We start from the raw sequence: 27,616 nt of genomic DNA on the forward strand, positions 1-27,616 counted from the left end.
TCTGGTCCCGGTGTCGCGCCTCATCCTCCTGCTCATCCGGACCCAGGCGGGCGGCCAGCTGGTCTCTCCGACATGGACCTCCGGCTGTACGCGGTCCTGGCGCTGCTGCGCCTCTCGGCTGCCCGTGAGTGACTCCTTTATTTCAGGGGGGACAGTGGGGAATAGAGTTAGACGTGTAATCCAGTCTATGTTCATATTAATGATATAAGTGTTTGTTTCTTGTTTCCCGTTTAGGGAGCTTCCTCATTGCACACCCATCAAAAGGGATATGCCTTTTCACGGAAGACACCGCGGTCAAACTGGCCAAGTGTGACCCGGACAGTCCCAACCAGCAGTGGAGCTGGACGGCTGGCATGAAGCTTGTCCACCAGCAGTCCTCCATGTGTCTCTGGGTGGACACCCGAAGTGCGCTGCCACAACACGCTCGACTGGTCAAAGTCAACGGCTGCACCGCGGCGCCTGCCTGGAAGTGTTACGGCAAAAATGGCATTTTCGGGCTAGAGGAGCAGCGGCTGTTCCTCAAGAAGCAAGGTTCGCGGCTCGTGGTCCGCTCGGACCCCCAGTATTCCAACTGGACCAAGCATCAGGGCAACTCTGTGGGGAAACCTGTGCTGACGGCACTGTGTCCCCCAAAAGGTGAGACCGAGGGGACGACGGGCAACTGTTGGCAGAGGAAAGCAGAGGATGACTTTTTGATACCAGCTTCCTTGCACATTGTGTTCAAGGCCTTGTTCAGCCTTCACAGGAATGTCGTAAGCAGTGGCTTCTTCCTGTGAACCCAAACACATTTTTACGCTGAAGGACTGAGTCCTTTAAACGAAAATAATCCATGATTTGATTGAGTTTCGGACGTCCTCTGTCAAAATGCACTATTCCGCTCGTAGGTGAAGAATTATCTGCATAATAAGAAATAGGGATGCTTATCAATTTTTTTCTTTCTGTCAATTCTAAAGAAACTCTGTATTTCTATGTCTTCTAAGATCTTGTACAAACACGTCCTCCCTTTCCGCTGCATTTCATCCACCTGCATGTACTTTTGGCTGAAATCAGCAGTTTATTTCTATACATTTCAATACGATTGCTGAGAAATACACAAAAGGTATTACTATTAACTATTTGTACAACTCTATTTGCATAATGATATGCATAGTTTACATTTAGCATTGACGTTATTAAGAAAACAACTTTGAATGGTGATTTTAACCTTTATTGAAACAAACGAATTCAATCTTTCTTGAAATTATTTTGGTGAACGGGGTCACTGCCATCAGCTTAAACTTTTCATCTAGGAAGGTGTCAAAGTAACATCCAGAAAGACAAAGGGAAATGCTCCACCACGCCTGTTTCTCACAGTACATTCTGGTCCTGTGTCTTCTTCAGATGAGCTACTCGCACACACTCGGCCATCTAAAGGATGTGAAAGAGTCTTCAGACCAGGACACTTTTATGGAACGCCTTCATGGTCCAATTCTGATGCTCTCATGTCCATTGTAGACACTTTGGTTGGTGGACAGCACATTTTGATTGATCTCATTGTGATACATTGTGCGTTGTTGCAGCATTAGAGCTACAGTAGCTCATCTCTCCGACAACATGTGGCAGCTCTCAATAAATATTAATGAGTGTTGGCCGCCCATGACCCTGTTCCACCAGTTGTCTTTCTGTGGACCACTTGTCGTATGTCCTGACCACTTTAGACCTGGAAAATCTCACAGGTGCAGTTTTGGAGATGATGTGACCCAGCCATCTAGCCATCAGAATTCAGACCGTATCAAAGTCTCTAAAATCCTTACACTTACCCATATCGAATTGAAGGACAAAATGTTGACTTGCTGCCTAATATGTGCTGCCCACTGCCAGGTGCCATTGTAACCAGATAGTTAATCACTTCACCTGTCAGTGATAAAGTGAAGTGATTGTCACTTGTGATACACAGCAACACAGCACACGGTGCACACAGTGAAATTTGTCCACTGCATTTAATCCATCACCCTGAGTGAGCAGTGGGCAGCTATGGGGACGGTGCTTTGCTCAGTGGCACCTCAGTAGCACCTTAACACCTTCTGATTACGGGGCCACTTCCTTAACCGCTAGGCCACCACAGCCCTTATTACACCTCGCACTGCACCTCGTATTCTCCAAGCCTCCAGTACTGCTCGCCTGGTCCCCCCATCTCTGAAGGTAAAAGGAAAACATTCATCTAGACTCTTCTCCGTCTTGGCCCCTCGGTGGTGGAATGAACTTCCCCTCGAGGTCAGAACAGCTCAGTCACTGAGCACCTTCAAACGACAGCTCAAGACCTTCCTCTTTAAAGAATATTTAGATTAAATTGTAATTTTCTTGTTGTCGAACTTTGTGTACAGAATCTACAACAGAGTGAATAAAATAGATGTATTCATAGTTGGGGTCCTAGTGAACCGGAATTGATCTCTTCATCGATGGTAACTTGAAAGCACGTTGTAAGTCGCTCTGGATAAGGGCTTCTGCCAAATGCCGTAAATGTAAATGCCCCATAATTTTATGGCTGATTGGAATGCATGGAAAATGTGTTGATCCCCATTTGTATAAAGGTATGCAAAAAGGAAAGAGAAGCTGCTAAAGAACATTTATGTTTTTTGTTACAGGTCCTACAACCCATTTTTCTACCAAAGCATATTCATCTAGTACAAGCACACATCTGCCAGCAACCCAGACATCCAACAACCTTGTCAAAGAAATCCATAGAAGTCCTACTCAGAAGACTCACTACAGGACAACACAACAAATTACAACATTAAAGCTGCCTGTGACTGTCCAGGACAGACCAGTGACCCACACTAGTGGTCCAGTCATGCTCCGAACTAAAAGGGCTGTGACCTCAGCCTTAAAGCCAAGCGTGTGGACACAAGAGGCCACCAAGAAAGCTCTTCATAACAGTTACCCTATCATAACCAGATCGACTGCTTCTGACTCTGTCAGCCATCTTGGACATGCGTTCCTGTCTACTAACCTTGTCACCACGTTCCCCTTTGTGTTCATGGGTGCTACTAAAAGCCTTTCCACTACTGGTCTGAATGCACAGACAGCACAGAGGGCATCAGCTGCTGCCAGCAACACTATAGACACTGTGGGACACATTGAAGAGGCTAACAAATCAACATTCCGTGGAAATTCCAGAACTGGGCCTGCTACATTCCCTGTTTCTTCAGGCATCACATCTTTTGCTATCTATACTAAAGCTATGTCAACTACACCACATTTAGTACAATCTGAAACAGACGCTACTAGTATTTTGCTCTTATCCAGTAAAGAACAAGTTACTGCCAAACATGCATCTACTGCAACAATTGCCAGAACAGCCCCCAGACCTAAAGCTTCAACGTTCAAGACCAGACCACATACAAGCAGTGCCACTACGTATCCACTCAGCTATATTACAGCCATGACAAACCCACCTACATCAGGCATGGTTCCTGCTACGACCACCTCTGTTCCTGTTAAATCAGCAACAGCTACAAACACCACTATTCCTGCTACAGCTACTGCTGCTCCTGCTTCAACTACCACTGTTCCTGCTACAACCACCACTGTTCCTTCTACAACTATCACTGTTCCTGTTAAATCAGCAACAGCTACAAACACCACTATTCCTGCTACAACAACTGCTGCTCCTGCTTCAACTACTGCTGTTCCTGCTACAACCACCACTGTTCCTGCTACAACCACCACTGTTCCTGCTACAACCACCACTGTTCCTTCTACAACTATCACTGTTCCTGTTAAATCAGCAACAGCTACAAACACCACTATTCCTGCTACAACAACTGCTGCTCCTGCTTCAACTACTGCTGTTCCTGCTACAACCACCACTGTTCCTGTTAATTCAGCAACAGCTACAACCACCACTGTTCCTGTTAATTCAGCAACAGCTACAACCACCACTGTTCCTGTTAATTCAGCAACAGCTACAACCACCACTGTTCCTGTTAATTCAGCAACAGCTGCAAACACAGCTATTTTTGCTACAGCTACTGCTGTTCCAGCTACAACCACCCCTGTTCCTGCTATTACTACTGCTGCTCCTGCTTCAACTACCACTGTTCCTTCTACAACCAACTCTGTTCCTGCTACAACCACCGCTGTTCTTGTTAAATCAGCAACAGCTTCAAACACCACTATTCCTGCTACAACCACCTCTGTTCCTGCTATTACTACCGCTGTTCCTGCTACAACCACCACTGTTCCTGCTTCAACCACCCCTATTCCTGCTACTACAGCCACAGCTACAACCACCACAGTTCCAGTTAAATTACCCACAGCTACAACCACCACTAGTCCTGCTACAACCACCACTCTTCCTGCTTCAAACACCACAATTCCTGTTAAATTACCCAAAGCTACAACCACCACTATTCCTGCAACAGCCACCACTGTTCCGGTTAAATTACCCACAGCTACAACCACCACTAGTCCTGCTACAACCACCACTGTTCCTGCTACAACCACCACTATTCCTGTTAAATTACCCAAAGCTACAACCACCACTATTCCTGCTACAGCCACCACTGTTCCTGTTAAATTACCCACAGCTACAACCACCACTGTTCCTGTTAAATTACCCACAGCTACAACCACCACTAGTCCTGCTACAACCACCACTATTCCTGTTAAATTACCCAAAGCTACAACCACCACTATTCCTGTTAAATTACCCAAAGCTACAACCACCACTATTCCTGCTACAGCCACCACTGTTTCTGTTAAATTACCCACAGCTACAACCACCACTATTCCAGCTACAACCACCACTATTCTAGCTACAACCACCACTATTCCTGCTACTACAGTCACAGCTACAACCACCACTGTTCCAGTTAAATTACCCACAGCTACAACCACCACTATTCCAGCTACAACCACCACTGTTCCTGCTACAACCACCACTGTTCCTGCTACTACAGTCACAGCTACAACCACCACTGTTCCAGTTAAATTACCCACAGCTACAACCACCACTATTCCAGCTACAACCACCACTGTTCCTGCTACAACCACCACTGTTCCAGTTAAATTACCCACAGCTACAACCACCACTATTCCTGCTACAACCACCACTGTTCCTGTTAAATTACCCAAAGCTACAACCACCACTATTCCTGCTACTACAACCACAGCTACAACCACCACCAACCAACAACCTACTATAGCAACTGTTCCATCTACAGTCTCAACTGATCCAGTAACAGTGATTATTCCATTGTCAACAATCGTTTCTTCATCTATTACCACTACTGTTCCCATAACAACTATTATTCCAAAATCTACCAATCCAACTATAACTACTGTGGTAACTACAACTGCAGTTGTTCTAACTACAGTCACTACAGCTCCAGCCACAACCACTGGTCAAGCAATGCCCACAACATTGGCAACTACAACAACATCTCTGAAAAACCCAGCTAATCCTACAACAACGTTCACCACAAAGCTGGTGAGTGTAACTCATGCACACAAACCAGGATTCAGCCTGCAAATCAGTGAAATTGAAAGTGAGTGTTTTTGTGGCACCTAGATCGTTCGGGATTTGAATGCGCAATCTTCAGGTTACAAGTGTGCATCCTTAGCTGCTAGGCCAGTGGTTTTCAAACTTTGACTTGACAGAAAGAATAACACCCACTTTGAATGGGTGACGTCATGCGCAGTCATACTGAATTATGGGTCCATCAGGAGGGGCAGTGGTGGTCTAACGGTTAAGGAAGTGACCCCGTAATCAGAAGGTTGCTGGTTTGAATCCCGATCTGCCAAGGTACCACTGAGCAAAGCACCGTCCCCACACACTGCTCCCCGGGCGCCTGTCATGGCTGCCCTCTGCTCACTCAGGGTGATGGTTAAAAGCAGAGGACACATTTCGCTGTTTCACCGTGTACTGTGCTGCAGGGTTTCACAATGACAATGACTTCACTTTCACTCTTCACTTCATCACTTTGTATTGCTTGCAGCAGAAAGTTTCCATGTGAACCCTATGGCCAATCGGTTACAAATGCAAGAAACAACGATTGGTTGCCGCTCTGCTCCTCAAACGGCACATATGGGTGCAGCATAAAACCAAACATGACGAGAACTGTGCTGTGCTCTAAAACTTGCTGTTTTCTGTTTTCAAGCATCTGCGCACGCCACGTCAAAGATGGGAGAGGTTATTATATCAGCGTCTGATTGTCCAGAGCTTTTTAATATAACCGTATCATGGGTTGGGTGGTGCACAGTGATGACATTAACATTAACCACACCTACTTTTTACACAGTGGGTTTCGATTTGGAACTGGCCTTAGTGACTGAGCTGCAGTGACTGAGCAAGTCGCTAATGTAACTGTCTTAATGTCTTTGTTCCTCCATGATAACGACTCCAATGTCTAATATGACTTTACCCCAACTTGCTTGTGCCCCACCTGTCATGATTCCACACTACACTACACTCATCCAACACTGATAATCAGAAGTCCAAGCAAGACAGGTTTTCTTGAAGAACGGTGTGATATGCCAGGTGCAAAGTGCAATCATAGGGTGTTTATCAATGTGAAGTGAAAGTGAAGTGATTGTCATTATGAAACACTGCAGCACAGCACATGGTGACACAACGAAATGTGTCCTCTGTATTTAACCGTCACCCTTGGTGAGCAGTGGGCAGCCATGACAGGCACCCGGGAGCAGAGTGTGGGGACGGTATCTTGATCAGTTGGGATTTGAACCTTCTGATTACGGGTCCGCTTCCTTACCCGTCGCCTTTGGTTTATATTAAGTTCAACACGAATACTGCATATTAACAGAAAAGCCTATTTGTTGATGTGTTTATGTGAAAGGCACAAGTTGACGACCCTGTGAGAAGTAGACAAGTTGTGTTTTTTTCCACTCTCAACAACTTGTCGATCTCAAATGATCTGAACTCCTTATCTAAACAAGGGTGGTAATAGGCCACACTTACTACCACTGTGTCCCTGTGCAAGACACTTAACCCTCCAGGAGGGGACTGTCCCCGTAACTACTGATTGTAAGTCGCTCTGGATAAGGGTGTCTGATAAATGCCGTAAATGTGAACTCTTATTGGACTACTATATATTGTCATTTCATGCATTCCCAGTTAGCCAGGAAGGATCCTTAACGTCTTGTAATCCTGCTTATCCGTTGCCCTTGACAATTGTTCATTTTACAAAGGACCAAGCATTTCAACGATTAGAATGGGTGTATAATCTTATTTATTTTTTGTATTTCATCGTCAGTAATTAGAGGTTTACACCATAAGTAGATATCATATTTGGTAAATGGGAGTTGTGCAGTGAAACTCCCGCTGGCATAAGATGAAAGAGGAGAGGTGAAGGTTCAGAGAAGGTAGTTTTATATTATCACTTTGAAGATGGATTTCATGTAGAAAGGCCAGCAGCAGGCTTGCAGCCAAACCAAGACATTGTGTTGGAGAGAAAGTCTGCATCAGGAAGGAAGGCGGGGTGGGGTGCCGAGTGCTGACACCGGGCCTGTGGAGGCAACATTTTCCCCCTTTTATTTCAGTGATGATGATGATGCGTGTGGTGCTGGGTGCTGACTCTTTAGTTAAATGATGAAGAAGCCCTCGGATTAAAGGGCAGGCATGGCCACACCCGGCCTCTCGTTGTGATGCTCCTGGTTGTGATGCTCTGGACCTTCGCCCACGGCCCCTCCATGTTTCCGCAGGCCGAGACCACCGCGGCCGCCCGCTGCCGGCCGGATGGGACGGCGGTCAGCAGCAGCGCGGACACCGCGGAGGTGCGGCTGACCGCGGCGGCGGAGAACTGCAGCTTCCTCGTGTCCCTCCGCGGCCGCGACGCTCCGCCTGCGGCCTGCCGGCTACAGGACCCCGGCCGGCGGCACTTCGCCTGCCTGGTGGAGCATCTGGAGCCCGGGACGGTGCAGCAGCTGGAAGTCGTGTCCAGGACGGACGGGGAGAAGGTCAGCGTGTCCGTGCGGACTGGTAGGAAAACTTTCATCGTATCACTATTTTCCAAATAACTCTTTATTTATAACACCAGATCGTGCTTAAATGCAACATTTTACAATATTTACTTTTATTCTCATGGCCAGATTGTCATAGCAAATAAAGAGAAAATTAATTTAAAGACTCTAACTAGTTGCGGGAGTGTTTGTTGCCAACTAACAAAATCTATTTAAACTCACAATGTCCTTTAAACAAAAAATGCATCTGTAAACTGTAATATGCTGGATATGATATAAAAATTGGTGAGGCGTGGTGGTGGACCAGACTTCCTCTCGTCCTTGAGAAGGTTGCCAGGTATACAGGGCAGACGTGCAGCAGGGACGTCCCATATTGTCCTGGAGCAGACGTCGGTGACAACACAGGGCATTCGGTCTTAAGTGTTTGTTTCCAGAAAGGGCTTCCTTTCCCGAACCACTTCCCCCACCATTGTTATTTTGTTCTAACGGATGCAGGAGGATGCGGGGTGTGAGTCAGATAGGGTCGATAAAGACAGCCTGTGTCACGTGTGCTCTCTATGCAGGTCTTTTGAAAGTGAAGTGATTGTCATTATGAAACACTGTAGCACAGCACACGGTGACACAACAAAATGTGTCCTCTGCTTTTAACCATCACCCTTGGTGAGCAGTGGGCAGCCATGACAGGCGCCCGGGGAGCAGTGTGTGGGGACGGTGCTTTGCTCAGTGGTACCTTGGCGGTTCGGGATTTGAACCGGCAACCTTCTGATTATGGGGCCGCTTCCTTAACCGCTAGGGCTCCACTGCCCATGAGGATTGGTTGTCCCGAGGTGTTGCATCATCCCTGCGGGAACAAATTCTCTTCCAGTGTTGGCGTGAGTGTGTGACTGCATGGTGTGTGTGTGTCTCTGCTCTGAGTGCTTAATAACTTAAACCAAGTAATTTAAGATGAAATTAGAGTTCAGGGGTTCCACTGATCGTCCATTATAATAAGTATTATGTGTTATTATGTGTTATTATGTGTTATTATGCGATGGCCGGTCCATGGTGATTAAAAGGTGGGTGACATGTTTTATCTGCTTTTTCCCCTCCCTGTCCCACGCAGGCTCTAGCTATTCCTCCGAATAGCAAACACAATGTTATCTGTCCGAGGTACTCAGCTACTGCTGCTTTACCATGCAGCACAAAGCCAGGAAACTCAGAACTCCTTCCCCTAAATGTGTTAAATGACTAAAATTGTTCATGCTGGATACACACACACATACATTCTTATATGACTGGACCTTCTCTGATCCTGTTGCTGTCTGCTAATAGTAAAAATAATCACACATTTTTTACAGACCCAGAGCAGCCTCAGAATATGGTTGTCATGTCACTGAGCGTCCCGTTGCCTGGGATCCGTGTCTCCTGGGCTCCCTCTCGAGGTCAGACGGACTGGTACGAACTCACCCTCCAGGACACAATGTCCGGTGACAACCGCACCACCAGGATCAGGAGCACAGCAGCCCCTGGGTCCACCTTCAGCGCCCTCACCCCTGGAACACTGTACGCCCTTAGCCTGCAGGCCATTGCTGGGGATAAAGTCTCTTTGGCAGCCACGACAACAGCAGCCACAGGTTAGTCTAGACCAGAAGACATCCCATGTGAAGTTCTGCAGCGTGAAGAATACATCTTTTCACCTCTGGACAATGTGCCTCATAATAACTGTTGCATTCTGTGGCATCCTCGTTGGGCAGTGATTACAAAAGCATGCAAGACTAATGATCTTGTTCTGCTTTCTGAGTGGATAATATTGTTCTACGCTGCCTCTTCATCTGCCTCTGCAGCTCCTTCTGCTGCCCGTGGCCTTCAGCTCTCTGCATCCAGTGGCAATCTTAGTGTTTCCTGGCAGGCCGGCCCAGGAAAGGTGGAGCGCTTCTGGGTGCTGCTGAGTAACAGAGATGGTTCGGTTCAAAATGCCTCTGTGGGGAATGACATCAGCTCCTACGTTTTCCATGGGGTGACCCCAGGAACCTTGTACAAAGTAGCCGTGGTGACAGAGTCGGTGGGAATCCTAAACCAGTCAGAATCGAAGCAAATTCGTACAAGTAAGACCAGAGTGCATCTCGCCATTTTTTGTCCTTCAGATACGTTTTTAGATGCAGCTTAGTATTCTCGTCTTTCAGACTGTACTTTTTGAACCCAGCAGACCAAACAAGTGCATGAGAAGGTCTTTCTATTGTCCTGCATCCTGTGTTGTAGAGTTGTGATGGAAAGTTGGCAGGCCTTGGCCGCTGCTTGTCAGTCCTCTCTGGTTCGAGGGCGGGTGTCAGAGCCCCAGTGGACGTAAAAGATAGTTGTTCCAGGGCTCCGTAATGACCACTACAGTCATCAGCCCCACAATTTCAATGTTTTTGTTTTTTGGCCTCCTCCCTTCATGACCACTGGCTTGTAACTTATTCCTGAGCTTCATCACAAAGCCTAACTGGTTCCTAAGTGGTTGAACTAGAGCATCAACTGCTGGGGCGGAAGTAGACTAGTAGGTACCACACTCACCTATGAACCAGGTTCAAACTAATGTTGTAAAAAAAAAAAAAAAAAGATTCACAGATACTATAATCGATTCTACATTTTAGTATTGGTTTCAATATCAATTAGCACTGGTATTGATACTTTAATTGCGTCTGCTGGTTTACGGAAATCATAGACTACAGCAATTTTCTGTGGGCAGACCCTCCTCTGGCTACTTGGACGACCCAATGTTTACATGAGAGACGCCCCAAGCTTGCCAGAAAATGTGAAATGCAAGAACACTCTCTGGAAGTATTTCAGATATCAACCAGATGAACGGGGAAAACCGAAAAATGTGGACAAGCCCGTTTGCAAGAGGTGCTTCAAAGCACAAAAAATTAGAAAGACCATCATTTACAAGTTACTATACGGGTTTCAAAAGGGGGGTGAAGTTCAAAAGTAATATAAGTATTTTACTTGCCGCTGTCGTACAATAATGTTGAAGTATGTTAACCGACGTTTTAATTATTTAATTCTGTGGCATGAGAATAGCTGAGTGCTTTTTTTTGGTTTGGCTCATAAAACATTAAAATACATTTATTTTATTTATTAGTTTGTTATTTATCCAGCTATATATGGTGTTCTGACTTAATTAATATAATCCAAAAATATTCTTTATTTATTAAAAAAAAAGTTCCTGTATTTTTTCCTCCTGTAGTATCGAAAATAGTATCGTAATAGTAGATGTAGCAAGTTCTCTCTAAAAAAGATAATTAACCAATTCCCAGCGTCTTGATATCACAGAGGTCTAATTAAACGGGTTAACCTGTTAAATGGTCAATGACACCATGTTCTCCTCCCAGCACCTGCTACCGTGATGAACCTGAGGCTCCAGAGCAATGGCAGCCAGGACAGCCTGAGGGCCACCTGGGAAGCAGCTCCAGGACATGTGGACGTTTATTTGCTTACCTTGTCCACTGTCGGCTTGGAAGAGAAGCGCTATCAGACGCTGCCTTCCAATGCCTCCCACTGGCTCTTCAGACACTTGACCCCAGGCAGGACCTATGAGGTGTCCGTCCGGACAAATAGTGGAGAGCTCACCAGCGAGACAGGGGCGAAAGGACAAACAGGTAAATGGATGCTTTTGTTTTCTGTTCCCTTAAAATAGTAAATTTACAAAGAGGCATCAGGGTAGAATATTGTTCTGCTGGTACAGTTCGAAACTCCTTCATAATTCTTCCAGATATGTATCATAGTTGCCGTCTATGATAACAGCATTGCCTTTGTGCTCTTTACCTCCAGAACCGGGAGAGGCCACTCAAGTGCTTTTGGCCGGGCTCAGTGACCAGAGAACCCTCCGGTTGTCATGGGCTCCTCCTGACGGTGACTGGGAGCGCTATCGGGTTCTGCTGCTGAATGGCAGCGGTGCGCTGGTCAACAGGACGGAGGGGAAACGTGCACGCCAGACCACCTTCGGCGGCCTGGGCCTGGTGCCTGGGAGGGCGTACACGGCCGCGCTGTCTGTGGAGAGTGGCGCTCTGAGCTCCACCGTGTTTGCTGAGGGGAGATTAGGTACGGTATTTTATTATGAACTACATTTTATATGCCTACGGCTGCACGGGCAACATGATGAGCTGCTGAATAAAATCAGAAATGGACTGAATGTTTTGAATGTTGAATATTATTACATTCATTCATATGAGCTTGTTTAATTAGTTGGTTGGCATTATTGTAAAAGTATTGTATTTTTGCCTCTGTCATCAACTATAATACTCAAACTTTAGTCTAAACGGAAGCGGAGTACCTGTAGTTATACCTGAGAGCACTGCTGGGGCAGATAAGGAAGCGGACTCATAGTCGATGGGTTGTGGGTTGCAATTGAGGTCCCCTTGAGCAAGGTACACTGCTCCCTTGTGGCTTGCACTAAGGTGATGGGTTAAAAGTAGAGGACACGTTTGGTTGTGTGCAGTGTTTCACAATGACGATCACTTCACTTAAGTCCTTCACAGACTTGAATCCCACTGTTTCCTATGGGAATTGGCCTTCCTCTGCACACCCCGCTGTCAAATTCGATTATTATTGAACTTTGACCCCTGCATGTTGCAATGCATTAAGAGATCTATAGAGACGAATCATCGAAGTGGGCCCTCAAACCTAGATGGAGGAGAGGTTTACTATAGCGGTGATTATAAATTGATTATAGCGATTTAATTAAACTGTATCATCTTATCGCGACACTGTGAGAAGCGAGAAAAATGGCGGATAGGCCTGCCATGTGTGTTTTTGACAGTGAACGTTGCTTGTAGTTGGCAGTGTAGAAATAGTACATGAAATATCGAGGTATAGTTATAAAAATGTGGTGGATTTGCACCCGATCTTGTAGAGAATGTTTGAGTGAATGAATACTGCTGAAATAAACGTTTATTGACACAAATGCATGTTGTATTATCAGTGTTTCAGGAATTACTGGGGGAAATAATTCGTTATCCATTTCAGCTCCCAAAGGGGTTCAGCAGCTGCTCGTGTCCAACAGCGACGAAACTTCCCTGAGTGCTCAGTGGCGCCCCCCGCTGGGCGAATGGCACAGCTACACCGTGGTGCTGAAGCTTGGAGATGCAGAGGTGGCCAGGGAGACTGTGCCGGCCGGCACGAGAGAGTGGAGCTTTAAACAGCTTACCTCTGGACAGCAGTACACCATTGTTGTGATCACTAACAGCGGGGGCCTAACCAGCGTTGCCTCGGTATCAGGACGCACCAGTGAGTCACTTCATCATCAAATATCTTCATCAAACCTTCAAAAATGTTGTTATGTTAATGAATTGTGTGTGTGTGTGTGTGTGTAGCCCCTGCACAGGTGACTGGTCTGCGTGTGAATAACCAGGGCTGCACGGACAGCCTGCTGACCAGCTGGGATCCTGCGCCCGGGGAGAGGGACTTGTACCGCGTCCTTCTTATCCAGGACAGCATTGTCATCAAGAATGTGACCGTCCCTGCCAACACCACCTTCTACTACTTCCAGGTCCTGAGGCCGGGTGCCCTCTACAGGGTGGTCGTGACCACGGTCCGGAACGGATATTCATCCAGACAGAGTGTGGCAGAGGGGCGAACAGGTAGGAAAGAAGAGGATTCACAGTGAAGTGGCAGAGTTCTGGGATTCAGACTTACATTTACAGCATTTATAAGACACCCTTATCCAGAGCGACTTACAATCAGTAGTTACAGGGACAGTCCCCCCCTGAAGCAACTTAGGGTTAAGTGTCTTGCTCAGGGACACAATGGTAGTAAGTGTGGTTAAAATTGGGTCTTCTGGTTCGTAGGTGAGTGTGTTGCCCACTAGGCCACTATCACCCTGACTCAGATGGTCCACTAGAGGGCATGTGCTCCTGATCTTCTAATCTGCATGAATATATTAGTTGTTAGGGAAGAATAATTTACTATTGACATGTTTTCTTGTATATTCCTGTTTTTTTCTGTATATTATATATCATGCATGAAAATTGTATTTCTCCCCCGTCATGGCTTTATCATTAGCATATTCATAAAGTTTTTTTTACTTTTATTAACAACAGTCAACATAAATACAAACAATAACCACAGTCCTGGTATTGGGCTCGAGCTCTCAAATAGATATATATGATTGCAATAAAGATCTGAGGGAAAAAAATTAAATAAATAGACAAACCTCAAGCAAAAATATCCACTTTAGTGGTGTCCTGAAAAATCGGATTTTAGACTTCTAATCAAATTCCTTCATCCATAAAGGTTTTAATAGAATGTTTTCACTGAAGTTAAAAGTCAATGTATCCAACACCAGGAATTCCAGGAATTTTCAGGAAGTTGGGAACATTTTTTTTGTCCAGACTTCCTGTGGGAAATGTTTTTTTAGGAAGGATGTTGTGCTATTTTGAGTAGGTGTGTTAAAAGCATATTCTAACTCTCTAATTATTTATGCCCGTTTATACATCGTGGAAATGACTTGAGATTAAACTCATTACTGTTGTTGATATTTAGTGGACATGTAATGTTTTTCTGTCTTTGTCTCTCAGTGCCTGCGGCTGTTCAGCAGGTGACGGTTAGCAACAACGGCCGACCGGACTTCCTCAGCGTGTCCTGGAGACCCTCTCAGGGAGACGTAGACAGCTACCTCGTCATCCTGAGTGACCGTGAGAGGACCGTCCACACAGCTGTGGTGTCCAAGTCTAGTCCTGAGTGTGTCTTCAGATCTCTTGTGTCAGGAAGACTCTACAACATCTCCATTATCTCACAAAGTGGCAACTTCAAGAACCACACTATGGTGCAAGAACGCACACGTATGTCAGAATACTGGGATATTAAATGAAAACATTGGTATAAAATATATATATATATTTTATATTATAGCCAAAAACATCAACTCTTGCTAACTCTTTATGAACCAATATCAGTTCTTGTACTTGGCAATGCAGACATTCAACCGGTCCCTCTCCCCTCTGAACAGAACCCTCCAGTGTACAGAACCCCACTGCCACCCACTCCGCCCGAGACAACTACCTGAAGGTGTACTGGCGCCACGCCGCGGGGGACTTCGACTACTACCAGGTGGTCATCAAGCACAACAACAGACTGGTCCAGAACACCACAGTGCCTGTGCAGCAGAATGAGTGCGTCTTCAACGGCCTGGAGCCCGGCCGCCTCTACACAGTCATTGTCAGCACCTGGAGTGGGAAGTATGAGTCCAGTGTGTCCACAGATGGAAGGACATGTGAGTGAAGCTGTTTACTCCTGGAATTTATTAACTACTGTCATACAGACATTCCTTGTAATATTAGTTAGCTTGGAATGTAATTTATAGAACTCTACATCACAGGCTAGGACTGTGGTACTAAGACAATTACTGGCAATATGCTCTTATTAACCACACACAGCAAATTAGTTACATGTAAATTAAAACATCACATCCAAAGGACCATAAAGTGGAACCAAACTTTCACACGATGGTATTTAAAAGATACATAAGGATGGGTGTGTGACTGTGAGTGTGTGCGGTACATTTACAGCGTTTATCAGACGCCCTTATCCAGAGCGACTTACAATCAGTATTTACAAGGACTGTCCCCCTGGAGCAACTTAGGGTTAAGTGTCTTGCTGAGGAACACAAGTGGGATTTGAACCTGGGTCTTCTGGTTCATAGGCGAGTGTGTTACCCACTAGGCTACTACCACCCTGTGTGTGTGTGTGTGTGTGTGTGTGTGTGTGTGTGAGTGTGTGTGTGTGTGTGTGTGTGTGTGTGTGTATATATATATATATATGCAGAATGCAGAAGGATGAGGATAACTGTATTTTTTTGTGATGTATGTTATATATATTATATATTTGAATAATTCCAGTTACCCTCATCCTTCAGCATTATTTTCATTACTCTTTACATTAATTTAAACATTTATATAATATTTAGATTTCAATTCTGCCTAGAATTCCTAGAATTCTGATAAAACAAGAGTTGTTTTATAGATAGATAAGAGTTGTTTTCAAGAAAGAACAAGTAAAACCATAACTGTCAATTGACAAACTCTTAGGGCCTCCATGTGGATAATGTTGTCCACCATGTCCACCATGACTGAACCTGTATGCACCTGTAATTGACTCCCATGCACATCTGCTCTTGGTCCCACAGTTCCAGCAGCTGTCAGATCTCTCACCCTGGCTGGGCAGGGCACTGAGGAGTTACGGGTGACCTGGGCCCCGGCCCTTGGGGACGTGGACCACTATGAGGTGCAGCTGCTCTTCAATGACATTAAGGTGTTTCCACTCATCACTTTGAGTAGCACCACGGGGGAGTGTGTCCTGTCCTCACTCACACCAGGGCGCCTCTACAAAATAGTGGTTTCCACCTTCAGCGGACCAAACCAAAAGGCCAAGTTCATCGAAGGCAGGACTGGTAGGTCATCAAGAGTGGACATAGTGCCCAAACATTACAAGTTGACTGTTTTTTGTAAAGTGTCAGATAAGTGTAACATAATAGTTATATAACATCTGTGGTTAATTCTTTCTTCAGTGCCCAGCAAAGTGAAAAGCATCCATATAACCAGTGAAGGACAGGAGACCAGTCTGAAGGTGAACTGGACCCCTGGGCAGGGAGATGTGGATGGTTACTACATTTCACTATCTGGATCAGGCCAGCCAGTTCAAGTCCAACACGTCCCCAAGCCCGAGAACCAGCTCAGATTCCGGGACCTGCAACCTGGCCAGCTGTACTTTGTCACTGTGCAGTCTATCAGCGGCTCCCTGCTAAACAACAGCACAGCCACTGGCCGGACAGGTGAGGACACTGTCCACATCTCCGAAAGACTTGTCAGACCTATGTAGTTTGTTGCTAGCCTTACATCATATGATATTAAAATGATTTAATGGCAGACTATTAAAATCATTAGAGTTCTGCAGAAATTGTTTTGTGGCTCTAACATCTATTATAGTCAAAGAAATGAGATCTGGCACTAACCAGGAATCAGAAATCCACAAAGGACTTGGCTGAGCAACAGGAGTCTTCTAATCAGTGAGCATTGAGGATCCACAGTCGTGGAAAATTCACATACAGACATCTGTATGTCTTTGTATGTGAAATTTTGGTTCTATTGTGTCACATACTGAAAACCTTGATTTGATAAATTGATAAGATAAGATGATTAGTCCCAGAAGTGGGAAATTTACAGTTTAATGAATGAAATCATTAAAGCCTCATGGAAATAGTGATAAGGGCTTTTAAATGAAATAAAAAACATTTTTTATGTAACATTGTTACATTTAATTGAAAAAAAATGGGGGTGAAAGATCAGTGTGAATTTATCATTAACAGAATGGAATCTGTTTCAGTGCCCTCGTCAGTGACGGGACTGCAGGCCGAGAATAAGCACGCCACCACATCACTGCAGGCATGGTGGCAGGCCGGCCGCGGTGTGTTTGATGGGTACAGCCTGCAGCTGCTGGACAGCAGAGGCCTACTGGTCACCAACAGCAGCCAGAACAGCGGCGTCACCCAGCACTGCTTCAGCCGCCTCACACCTGGGAAGAAGTACCGCGTCCTCATCCATGCAGTCAGCGGCGGCGTCCTCAGCAAAGAAGCGTCTACCGAGGCCCGGACGTGTGCGTACAATTACGATCCAGTTCTACATAACACATAATGTGTCGTCAGGCTTCTTACTCTTCCACAAACATTGCGTCAGTGTCAGAGAACCAAGGAAGCCAGAGAACCAAGGACCATGGAGAACCGCTGCTACGACGCGGAGATCTTTACATGAAGTTCTGGCTGGCCTTACATCATACAACTCATGCACACATTTTTTTTTTGACTATTTAGGTCCCGCAGCTGTCACTGATCTGTCCATCAAGACCAACACCACCACGACACTGGACTTCCGCTGGGCTCCTCCTGAAGGCGAGTTTGATGGCTTCAGTATCTACCTCTACAACGAGGATGAATCTTTGCACGACCACAGAAGTGGGGATCCCAAAACCCTTGAGTTTTCCTTCAAGAACCTCAGGCCTGGAGCACAGTATAAGATGGTTGTTCTAACCCGGAGTGGAGGACAAACTAATGACTCCTTCATTTTGGCGAGAACTGGTGAGTGTTTAACCCCTTAAAAATGCACTGGAGCAAGAAATTCAGAAATATTACACATTCATCATTCATTCATTTAAACAGATTAGTAGATTAAAGCAAGAAGTGTGAATATAAATTGTTTTTGTGCTTCCAGTCCCGGCTGCAGTGACCTCGTTGCAGGCCAACAGCAGGAACCAGACACACACTCTGTGGCTTGGCTGGAAGAAAGCTGCTGGTGACTTTAACAACTACCTGCTGACGATCCACAACCCAGACGGCTCACAGCAGGCTGAACAACTGCTGTCACCAGACAGCCTGGAACACACCTTCACCAACCTGGTCCCCGGGCGTCTTTACTGGGCCGTCATGCTCACTCGCAGTGGAGAGCTCACCAACATGGCTACCACCGAGGCCAGGACAGGTACAGTGTCCAAAAAAGTTTCCTAAAACCCACTTACTAGCATTAAACTACCCTGAGCAAGACACTTAAGCCTGAGTGTCTCCAGGAAAACTGTCCCTGTAACTACTGATTGTAAGTACTACACCCCCTCCACCGGCTCCCAGTAGCTGCACGCATCAGGTTCAAAATACTGATGCTGGCCTTCAAAGCCAAACATGGAGTAGCACCATCCTACCTCACAGCCCTTATTACACCTCGCACTGCACCTCGTATACTCCGAGCCTCCAGTACTGCTCGCCTGGTCCCTCCATCTCTGAAGGTAAAAGGAAGACACTCATCTAGACTCTTCTCCGTCTTGGCCCCTCGGTGGTGGAATGAACTTCCCCTCGAGGTCAGAACAGCTCAGTCACTGAGCACCTTCAAACGGCAGCTCAAGACCTTCCTCTTTAAAGAATATTTAGATTAACTTGTAACTTTCTTACTGTCGAACTTGTGTACAGAATCTACAACAAGACTGAATAAAAAGATTGTATTCATAGTTGGGGTCCTAGTGAACCGGAATTGATCTCTTCATTGATGGTAACTTGAAAGCACGTTGTAAGTCGCTCTGGATAAGGGCGTCTGCCAAATGCCATAAATGTAAATGTAAATAAGGGCTAAACATGATAAACATTGTAAATGTAAATGGTGACCACAAATATTCAAATTTGAGTCTGTATATATTTAATACCTAAGAACATGGACTGTGAATATGAATTGTAGAGTCACCACTCATTGCTGTGATCTGCAGCATTTTAAATTCAAAAGCAGAAGAATTTTGCTGAATGCTGGGTATTATGAAAGTGAAAGTAAATCCATGGATCAGTCATGGAATGTGCATCTACTCTAAATTTGAATGGGTTCCCATGGCCAATGAAACCTTTGTCCATCAAAATCGGTGCTTTAATGATATCATGCACACAAACAGACAGACAAACAGAGAATGAACCACGAAAATTTATTTTTGTAAAGATGTAGCTCTTTGATACCTTCCTGTCATGGCCAACACGCCTCCAGCCCGCTAGAGGGTGCCTCACCAGCCTGGGAGACGACGACCCGGACGAGGAAATGGAAGCGGGCGGTGGCAAGTATAAAAGTGAGGTAACCCCAAGGAGACACGCCCGCTCTTTGTATGAGTTTACTCGCCAGAGACGCTAGCTCTCTCACCCCTACCTACGATAATTGAGATTCCTGAAATACGACCTTCGCCTGCCCACGACTTCGAGAATTGCCTGATCCCCTGGAAACCATGAAAAGAACCCCGACCGGAACTTCCTGGCTACAACATCTGCCTGCCCCTGACCTTGAACCTACCTGACCCATCGGTTAAGACGGGATTCCATTTTCCCTACCGTCCTGCCGCCCAAGACCTACTCCCGTCCAGTCCAAGATCCCGGACCATCCTGAAACCCGCCGTCTTCCGGTTCTCCTCTGCCCCGGTCCTTCCCAAAGATCCCGAACTGACTCCCTGCTGCGTTGCAGCGCGTCCATTGCTTCCTCATTCCTCGCCGGCCAGGCGCCCCCGGTCCTCCTGCCCCGCTCGCCCAGTGTCCTCTACCGGTACGACGGCTTATCCCCACGCCCAAAGTATGTCTGCAAGTACGTCATCGAATTCCCCCTGTGACACTTCCAATCTGGATTCAGAACACAGGGGTACATACCTCTCCTTGACATTCCTCATGTACAGGACACATTACATCACCTACAAAGATTCATGAATCCCATCTGTCAACCAAAGTGTACCTCAAGCTTCAGCCTACTAATGATTCCTTTTACTGTCTACATGCTCTCCCGTTGGTCAGATGTCTGAGTGAATGTCAGAGCTGCCGTCACGTCTCACTGCTGCAATGGTCTATTGCTTGGTCATTGACAATCTCACTCCACTTGGTTCAAAGCCACACACCTATCACAATTATCCTTACCCCTTATGATACTATTATGTTGTGGTTACTATTACTATATTACTATGTTGTTGTTGTTATAATAATGTAATAATGTTTGTACAGCATTTACACACACATTTACCGCTATGATTAAATATTTAAATGGGAGTTGTTGCCATTTATAACAAATGTGTTTTTAATACTTCTTACAGCCCCTTTGTCGCCGACATCGTTCACCTTTGGAGGGGTCACCAACACCTCTCTTGAGACCACCTGGAGTGCGCCGTTGGACACAGACTTTGACGACTTTGACCTGCAGTGGACCCCCGGGGACAACCTTTCTGTCTTGAACCCCTACCACAGCCGCATGTCTGGCAGCCGTATCCTCAAAGGCCTGTATCCAGGCCGCCTGTACAACTTCAGCCTGCGCACTGTCAGCGGCACTGGGACAGACCTGCGGGTGTACAGTCTACCCATGTACAAGAGCATCCGATCCAGTAGGTGGTTTCTCTCACACAGCCGGAGACACTCACAAGCACCGAATAATAAATTCATACGGATATTTACGAAAGATGCGCAGGGAAAATAGGCAAATATCAGTGCCAAGACAGAGCCATTCAAACTGCTCTTTCAACTGTTCAACAGACCGGATTGGAACTGATCAGCTGCCCCGTGAACCTGCTGAGTATCAGAAACTCATCTGGATCTGTAGTTGCTTTGGCTCTGACCTCTTACCACAATCCTTCTGATGGCAAAGGAAACTGACACCTTTCTTTGCAGCTTGCCATGCAGTGTGGCTTTTTCCTATTTCACTGCTTGTATAACAAACCCCTTACAGCCTTCTTTTGTACATTTTGAGCCATTCCAGGGTCATCGCTGTACATTAATTGCTTATATTAAAAAAAAGATATATACATTTCTGTGCCATCCCCTGCAGAACCAGAGCGGATCCAGAGCCTGCACTGCCGCCCTCAGAGCTCCACATCCATCTCTTGCTCCTGGAGCCCCCCAAAGACTGACTTTGACTCATACACCATTGAGTGCATGAAGGAGGACTCCCTCACACTTGTGTACTCCCGCCGCACTGGTCGTGACAACACGCTCTACCACATCAGCCAGCTTGAGCCACATAAGCACTACACTGTGTCCGTCAAAGTAATCTCTGACAGCATGACCAGCGAGGCTGCCGAGGAGAGCGTGGTCACCATGATAGACCGTAAGTGCTTTTTAAAAAAAATACATATGACATGTTAATTTTCTGCCATTTGGCTTAATCTGTGTAGATAGTGTGCATGAATGATTTAGTGTTGTTTAGGAGTCTATATTTGTTGTGTGTAGGTGGCCAGGGGACAGTAGGGTCATCCGTTTTACATCGACTCATGTAACATATTTTCCTCAGGGCCACCACTCCCGCCGGTAACCACTCGAGTCAACGAGAAAACAGTGCAAATCACAAAGTCCACAATTTTCTTCAAGTTCAACTGCAGCTGGTTCAGTGATGTCAATGGAGCTGTCAAATACTTCACTGTGATCGTGATGGAATCAGATGGTGGGTTGAAGTAGGATTCAACCCTAAAGCTGCTTACGTGTGACAGAATGGAAGAATCAAACGCTCTGATGTGTCTGGCTGTGGTGTACACCTGAGAAAAGTGTGATATTACAGTGTTTTGGTTTAATTGTGATATAGCCCATTATCCATGGTTTGCAGATTATAGTTCAACAAATTTGTTATTTGAGATTAGAACACATGCATAACGCCCTCTTAATGGGATTTTTTTGTATTTATTGATGTCCAAAACACAAAAAACAGAAACGTTCATTTGATATTTTGTCCGCATTCTCAGACATATATTCATTATTTTAGGCACTGAAAACATTCAGCCCGTGCAAGTCCATCCACTCCCTTCCTACAGAGAGTACAGGTCCAACAGCTCAGTAACAGTCTACCAGACCAGCTACTTCCCCAGCAACTGCGTGGAGGAGCCAGACAGCACCCAGGATATCGAGATCAGCCTGGGCTCTGGCATGGACAGCCTGGGAGGGAGCTGCAGTGCTGAGCAGGATCAGGTCCTGTTCTGCGACGGGCCTTTAAAACCTCACACAACCTACCGGTAATACAGCGTTTCAGAGATGCTAAATAAGCAATCACAATAACGTGTTTATTGCACAGAGGCGCGTGTACGTGTATTGACAGGAAAGTGTAGAAAGCACTAAAACGTAATCAAACAAAAAGGGTTTTTCCTTCCGTCTGCACCAAACTCTTATCTGCACACATTTCTTCTCTTTGAAGGATCAGCGTCCGTGCATTCACCCAGCTTTTCAATGAGGATCAGAGGGACTTCGTCTCGCCGCTGTACACAGACACGTACCTGTCCCTGCCTGTGCTGACTGAAGCAGGTGCTTGCTGTGATAGAAGAACTATACTGCATATATGTTGATGTCCAGTAAATTTGACCTCAACGGTCAAAATACTCCCCTCTTTTCTGAGCCTTTTCATCTGCACCTCCAGATCTAAGAACCTTTGGCAATATTATTTCTTCAGTCATCTGTTGAACTTGCCTATGCGTAGTGTTCTCTAGCATCAATGCCATTACTGGGGGCAGTGGTGGCCTAGCAGATAAGGAACCAGACCCATAACCGAAAGGTACCAAGGTACCACTGAGGTGCCACTGGTGCCACTGGCTGCCCACTGCTCACTAAGGGTGATGGGTTAAATTCTGAGGGCACATTTCATTGTGTCACCGTGTCCTGCCCTTCACAATAATTTCACCTCATCTTGTCTATTTTTAAACTCTTATGCATTATTTATTTGTACTTCACACTATATTATACAGTATAAATACAGCACACTACTGTCACCGTCAAGGATACATTTTTACAACCTTTGCCCCTTTCTGACAGAGCCTCTGAGCGGAGTCATTGAGGGCGTCAGTGCTGGAATGTTCCTCATTGCCACCATGATGGGTGTGGCTGCCCTGCTTATCTGCAGACAGAAGGCCCGGAAAGTGTAAGTGTCCCACTCAGCACATGTAGATACAGTTTTCCTAATATGGTTCAGTTCTTATTATTGTCCCTTGCTGTGAGTGTTTACTTTACTTTACTTTACTTTATTTAGCAGACGCTTTTATCCAAAGCGACTTACAATAGGAAGACACCAGCAATTCTCGTTCAATTTCTATAGAATATCGAGTCTACAAACTAAGAGCCCTGATAAGGCTTAGACTTGTTTAAACACAAATGTTTTTTTTTTTTCATTCTCCGTGTATGATTTTCAGTACTAAGTAATATTAGGAGTTAAATAGGCTGCCATAATGATGGTGCTTTTCTGATGTGTCACTGTTAACATGTATAAGTTCTAAAGGCTGCAGTCTAGTGTCTTGGGAAGCAATGTTTTTATCAGTCACACACTCTGATTTTGTCATTCACATTTCCAGTAGCTCATCTTCTATAAATTTAATATCCTCAACTATTACCTATCACCTGATGACAACACTCATATGTTTTTAACCTGCTGCTTTGGTCGTATTACTTTGGTAAAACCCAACCACACAAAACTAGACAACCCAGCCATGCTTAAGAGCTTCTATATTCATCTAAGACTTTTCAGAAACACAGAAAACCCTAAAATTGCCAAAAGATCTTTTTACAAGATCTGACCACTGTGTCTGATTTTGTCACGGCCAACACACCTCCAGCCCACCAGAGAGCGCTGGACCTGATGGGGGGACAGTGACCTGGAAGCGGAAGTGAGAGGGGGCAGCGGCGAGTATAAAAGCCAGGTGACCCCGAGGAGACGCTGCCCGCTCTTTGTTGAATTTATTCCAGGAGACACTAGCCTTATTATCCACGCCCGACTGCTTGTACCCTGTTACCATGACCTTTGTCTGACCTTGACCTGGAGCTTTGCCTGCCCCTTTTGCTAGAGACGATTGTCCATGTTGCCCCACCTTCCTGCCCCCCCAGACGTCCTCCTGTCCCGCCTCCTTCCCCGCTACCCCCCACTGAGCCAGAGCTCCCTCCCCGCCGTGCTGCGGCGCGTCCACTGCACCACTCCCGTTCCCACTCGCCAGCCCATCTAGTGTCCTCTCCCCGTACGATACCTGTCCCCTCGCTCCAAGCATGACCCCGAACTCGCATGTTGACAGATTTGACAGATGGAATGCATCATCTTTAGCATTTCTTTCAGCAGAAAAGAGAAATTAAAAATTGTACACTCATTGATTAGTTTGATTGAGTTGTATTGTTATTATTCTTTTTTTATTTAATAGTTAAAACCCAATAAACAAGGTTATAAATTATGTGTTTATTTATTTCTCTTTTATTTCATGTCAATTGACAGCAGTGTACAGGAGCCGATGGTTCGGGTGAGCATGAGGCGAGAGAGACCCACGTCTACCACACACATGTGCATCAGAGGGTAAGACCACAGCTGCTGACCTGTAGAGTGTTTTACATTACAACTTTTTTTTTTTTTAAAGAGACCACTTAAGCTTCAAACTGTGTTGATCAGCAGATTTCTCATTTTATATTTCAGCAATCGCCGTATTTCAAGGTGAGTTTTAATTTTTCTGTTCACTCTAAGCCAAGCGACACGGGGGTGGGGGGACTGATGAACCGGATAAAGAAGTCTTCAGATAGAGGAGTCTTCAGGCCTGGCTTGGCAACAGCGAGTTCAAGACGCATCCAAAGCAGATGGCAGACAAGGGCAGATCCAAAAGCGTGGACGGGCAAAGAAAATGTCAGCCTGATGCGTTTGACAAAAGCAGTATGAAAAGGCGAGCACCAACAAAGAGAAAATGTGGCGAGGACTGAAGATGGCCGCCGAGTATTTATCTTCCTCGTCTGTTTCCGGGTAGTCAGCCTCGCGGGCGTCTGCTTGCCAGGGGGGTGCAACAAAGACTGCTCTATTAATGAGTCTTTTTCATTTTACAGCCCCATCAGGATTTTGCACTTTGAGTCTCACCTTGCAAAGCTGCGAGCTGACTCCAACTACCATCTGTCGGAGGAATTTGAGGTGAGAGCAGTGGTCTAGTATTAAAATATTGCACTTGCATGCCTGAAATAAAAAGGTCCCACTGAATAAATGACTGTAGTAAGTGTGCTCAAATGTCTTGGATTTATTCTTTCAGGATCTCAAAGACGTGGGACGCAACCAGCCCCTGGATACAGCATTACTGCCTGAGAACCGAGGGAAGAACAGATACAATAATATACTGCCATGTGAGTCCATTGGTCAGTCCGGCGCCAGTCTGCTCTGTATACATGTCTTCTGGGCGAGGTTCACTCTGCACTTGTTTTCATGTCAAACAGACGATTCTACGAGAGTCAAGCTGTCCTACGTGGACGATGACCCATGTTCTGACTACATCAATGCCAGCTACATCCCTGTCAGACATTAGTCACAACAGTTCGATTAAACATAGGTCCGAGTCGTTGAGTGCTTTTCATTGACTGACATTTTAATTTCAGGGCAATAACTTCAGGCGGGAATACATTGCAACCCAGGGTCCCTTACCTGGAACAAAGGATGACTTCTGGAAGATGGTGTGGGAGCAGAATGTTCATAATATTGTCATGGTCACGCAATGTATGGAGAAAGGAAGGGTGAGTCTCCCACTTCATGAATTAAAAATTACCATTGGACCTACAAAAAACCAACATCTCCTCACACAGGTGAAGTGTGACCATTACTGGCCCTTTGACCATGACCCTCTATACTATGGAGACCTCATTGTCCAGATGGTATCAGAGTCTGTGCTGCCTGAGTGGACCATTAGGGAATTTAAGATCTGCAGCGTGAGTATTCACCCGTCTCGGTTTGCTTGACTTTTGAAATGTTGTACTCTTATTATATCGTTTTTTTCTCTGGATAGGAGGACCAGTTGAACGTCTCCAGAACAGTTCGTCAGTTTCACTACACAGTTTGGCCGGACCACGGCGTTCCAGAGACCACTCAGTCGCTCATCCAGTTTGTGAGGACAGTGCGAGATTACATTAACAGAACCCCGGGGTCCGGAGCTACTGTGGTACACTGCAGGTGAGTGTTGTAATGGCGACAGTGCACAGTTACAGGCTGCTGCTTGTAGAATTCGGCTCCTCCCGCCCTGAGGAGTTTCTGATGATTTTTTACATTTTTCTTAACAGTGCGGGTGTAGGTCGCACTGGGACTTTTATTGCACTGGACAGGATTCTGCAGCAGTTGGACACAAAGGACACAGTGGACATCTATGGAGCAGTGTTTGACCTGAGACTTCACCGTTCACATATGGTGCAGACTGAGGTGAGGAGAGAAACTGATCACACTGCCATTTTTTGACTGCCATAATGAACCGTGTAACTGTTTTCCTCACTGAACGCTCAATGTGCGTGGACGTGTGTCTTCCAGTGCCAGTATGCTTACCTTCACCAATGTGTGCGCGATGTTCTGCGTGCTCGAAAATTGCGAACTGATCAGGAGAACCCTTTATACCCTATCTATGAGAACGTGAACCCTGAACACCACAGAGGTGAGCAGTCCGTCCCTCTCACAATGAGCATGCACAGACACAACACCCACAGGACAAAGATCACATGACTGGCTACATGGTCTCCAGATGTATCTCCAGATATACCAGATATGATTGGGAAAGTGCCTTAACAGAAGTGCCTTGGAATAGTATTAATCTTGCACATTGTGGATTTGATTTTAATGAACCCTTTTGAAAATTTCTTTCTAACAGATCTGGTGTATACCAGGCGCTGACTACTGATGATTACTGAGGAAGCTTAATCACATATTTACTCATGTAAAACACTGGATATATGGCAATTCTATTTTTATACTGTTTGTATCATTTCTGTAAGCAGGATTGTAAAGCAATACTGTATTGTATTGTTATTTAATTATTACAGAATTTTGTAAATACATGCTTATCAAAATTTTGTATATATTTTTTACAGTTTTTACAGTGAGATGTTTTTACCATTTCTGAAAATGTAAAAATGATTAAAACAGCCTTTTCACATAATTCATCATCAGTCGGATTTGCTGAGCTTTTTACACTGGGTTTTATTAATCACACTTTCTGAGTTGCTCTGTTCAGTATTATTAAACACGCAAAACTATGTACAAAACTATCTGATTTGTAGTGCAATTTTTCTACATTTACACCTGAACCAGTAAACACTGTTTTATTAATACTACTAAGACACCCAGCTTAACATTTGTGTAAATATGTACAAATGAATATGAGATATTATTGTAAACCTTTTGCCTAAGCACATTATATTTTA

The 27,616-nt window shown here is 45.4% G+C and overlaps 1 protein-coding gene across 4 annotated transcripts; it reads left to right on the top strand.

The window, feature by feature from the left end:
• ptprbl (protein tyrosine phosphatase receptor type B, like) lies at positions 1-27,606 on the top strand. Of its 4 annotated transcripts, none has more exons than XM_028986120.1 (35): positions 1-124; positions 235-636; positions 2,625-4,682; positions 4,833-5,470; positions 7,702-7,978; positions 9,297-9,572; positions 9,783-10,043; positions 11,310-11,576; positions 11,749-12,018; positions 12,943-13,203; positions 13,290-13,556; positions 14,493-14,756; positions 14,924-15,187; positions 16,100-16,363; positions 16,481-16,744; positions 17,296-17,565; positions 17,780-18,043; positions 18,177-18,443; positions 20,557-20,841; positions 21,282-21,560; positions 21,744-21,893; positions 22,209-22,455; positions 22,635-22,741; positions 23,246-23,351; positions 24,684-24,761; positions 24,879-24,896; positions 25,277-25,358; positions 25,474-25,564; positions 25,655-25,731; positions 25,814-25,948; positions 26,018-26,140; positions 26,218-26,381; positions 26,489-26,624; positions 26,730-26,850; positions 27,064-27,606. In XM_028986120.1, exons 1-35 carry the CDS (start codon positions 73-75, stop codon positions 27,084-27,086), a joined length of 9,108 nt encoding a protein of 3,035 aa, XP_028841953.1. In that variant the 5' UTR covers positions 1-72; the 3' UTR covers positions 27,087-27,606. The 4 variants fall into 4 exon arrangements, with proteins under 4 accessions (XP_028841953.1, XP_028841954.1, XP_028841955.1 ...); XM_028986121.1 differs by having other exon boundaries at positions 2,625-3,694; positions 3,908-5,470; positions 27,064-27,605; XM_028986122.1 differs by having other exon boundaries at positions 2,625-3,574; positions 3,908-5,470; positions 27,064-27,604.
• The last annotated feature ends 10 nt before the right edge of the window (positions 27,607-27,616 follow it).

Source organism: Denticeps clupeoides, chromosome 7 (genome assembly GCF_900700375.1).
Source record: "Denticeps clupeoides chromosome 7, fDenClu1.1, whole genome shotgun sequence".
Lineage (NCBI taxonomy): Eukaryota > Metazoa > Chordata > Actinopteri > Clupeiformes > Denticipitidae > Denticeps > Denticeps clupeoides.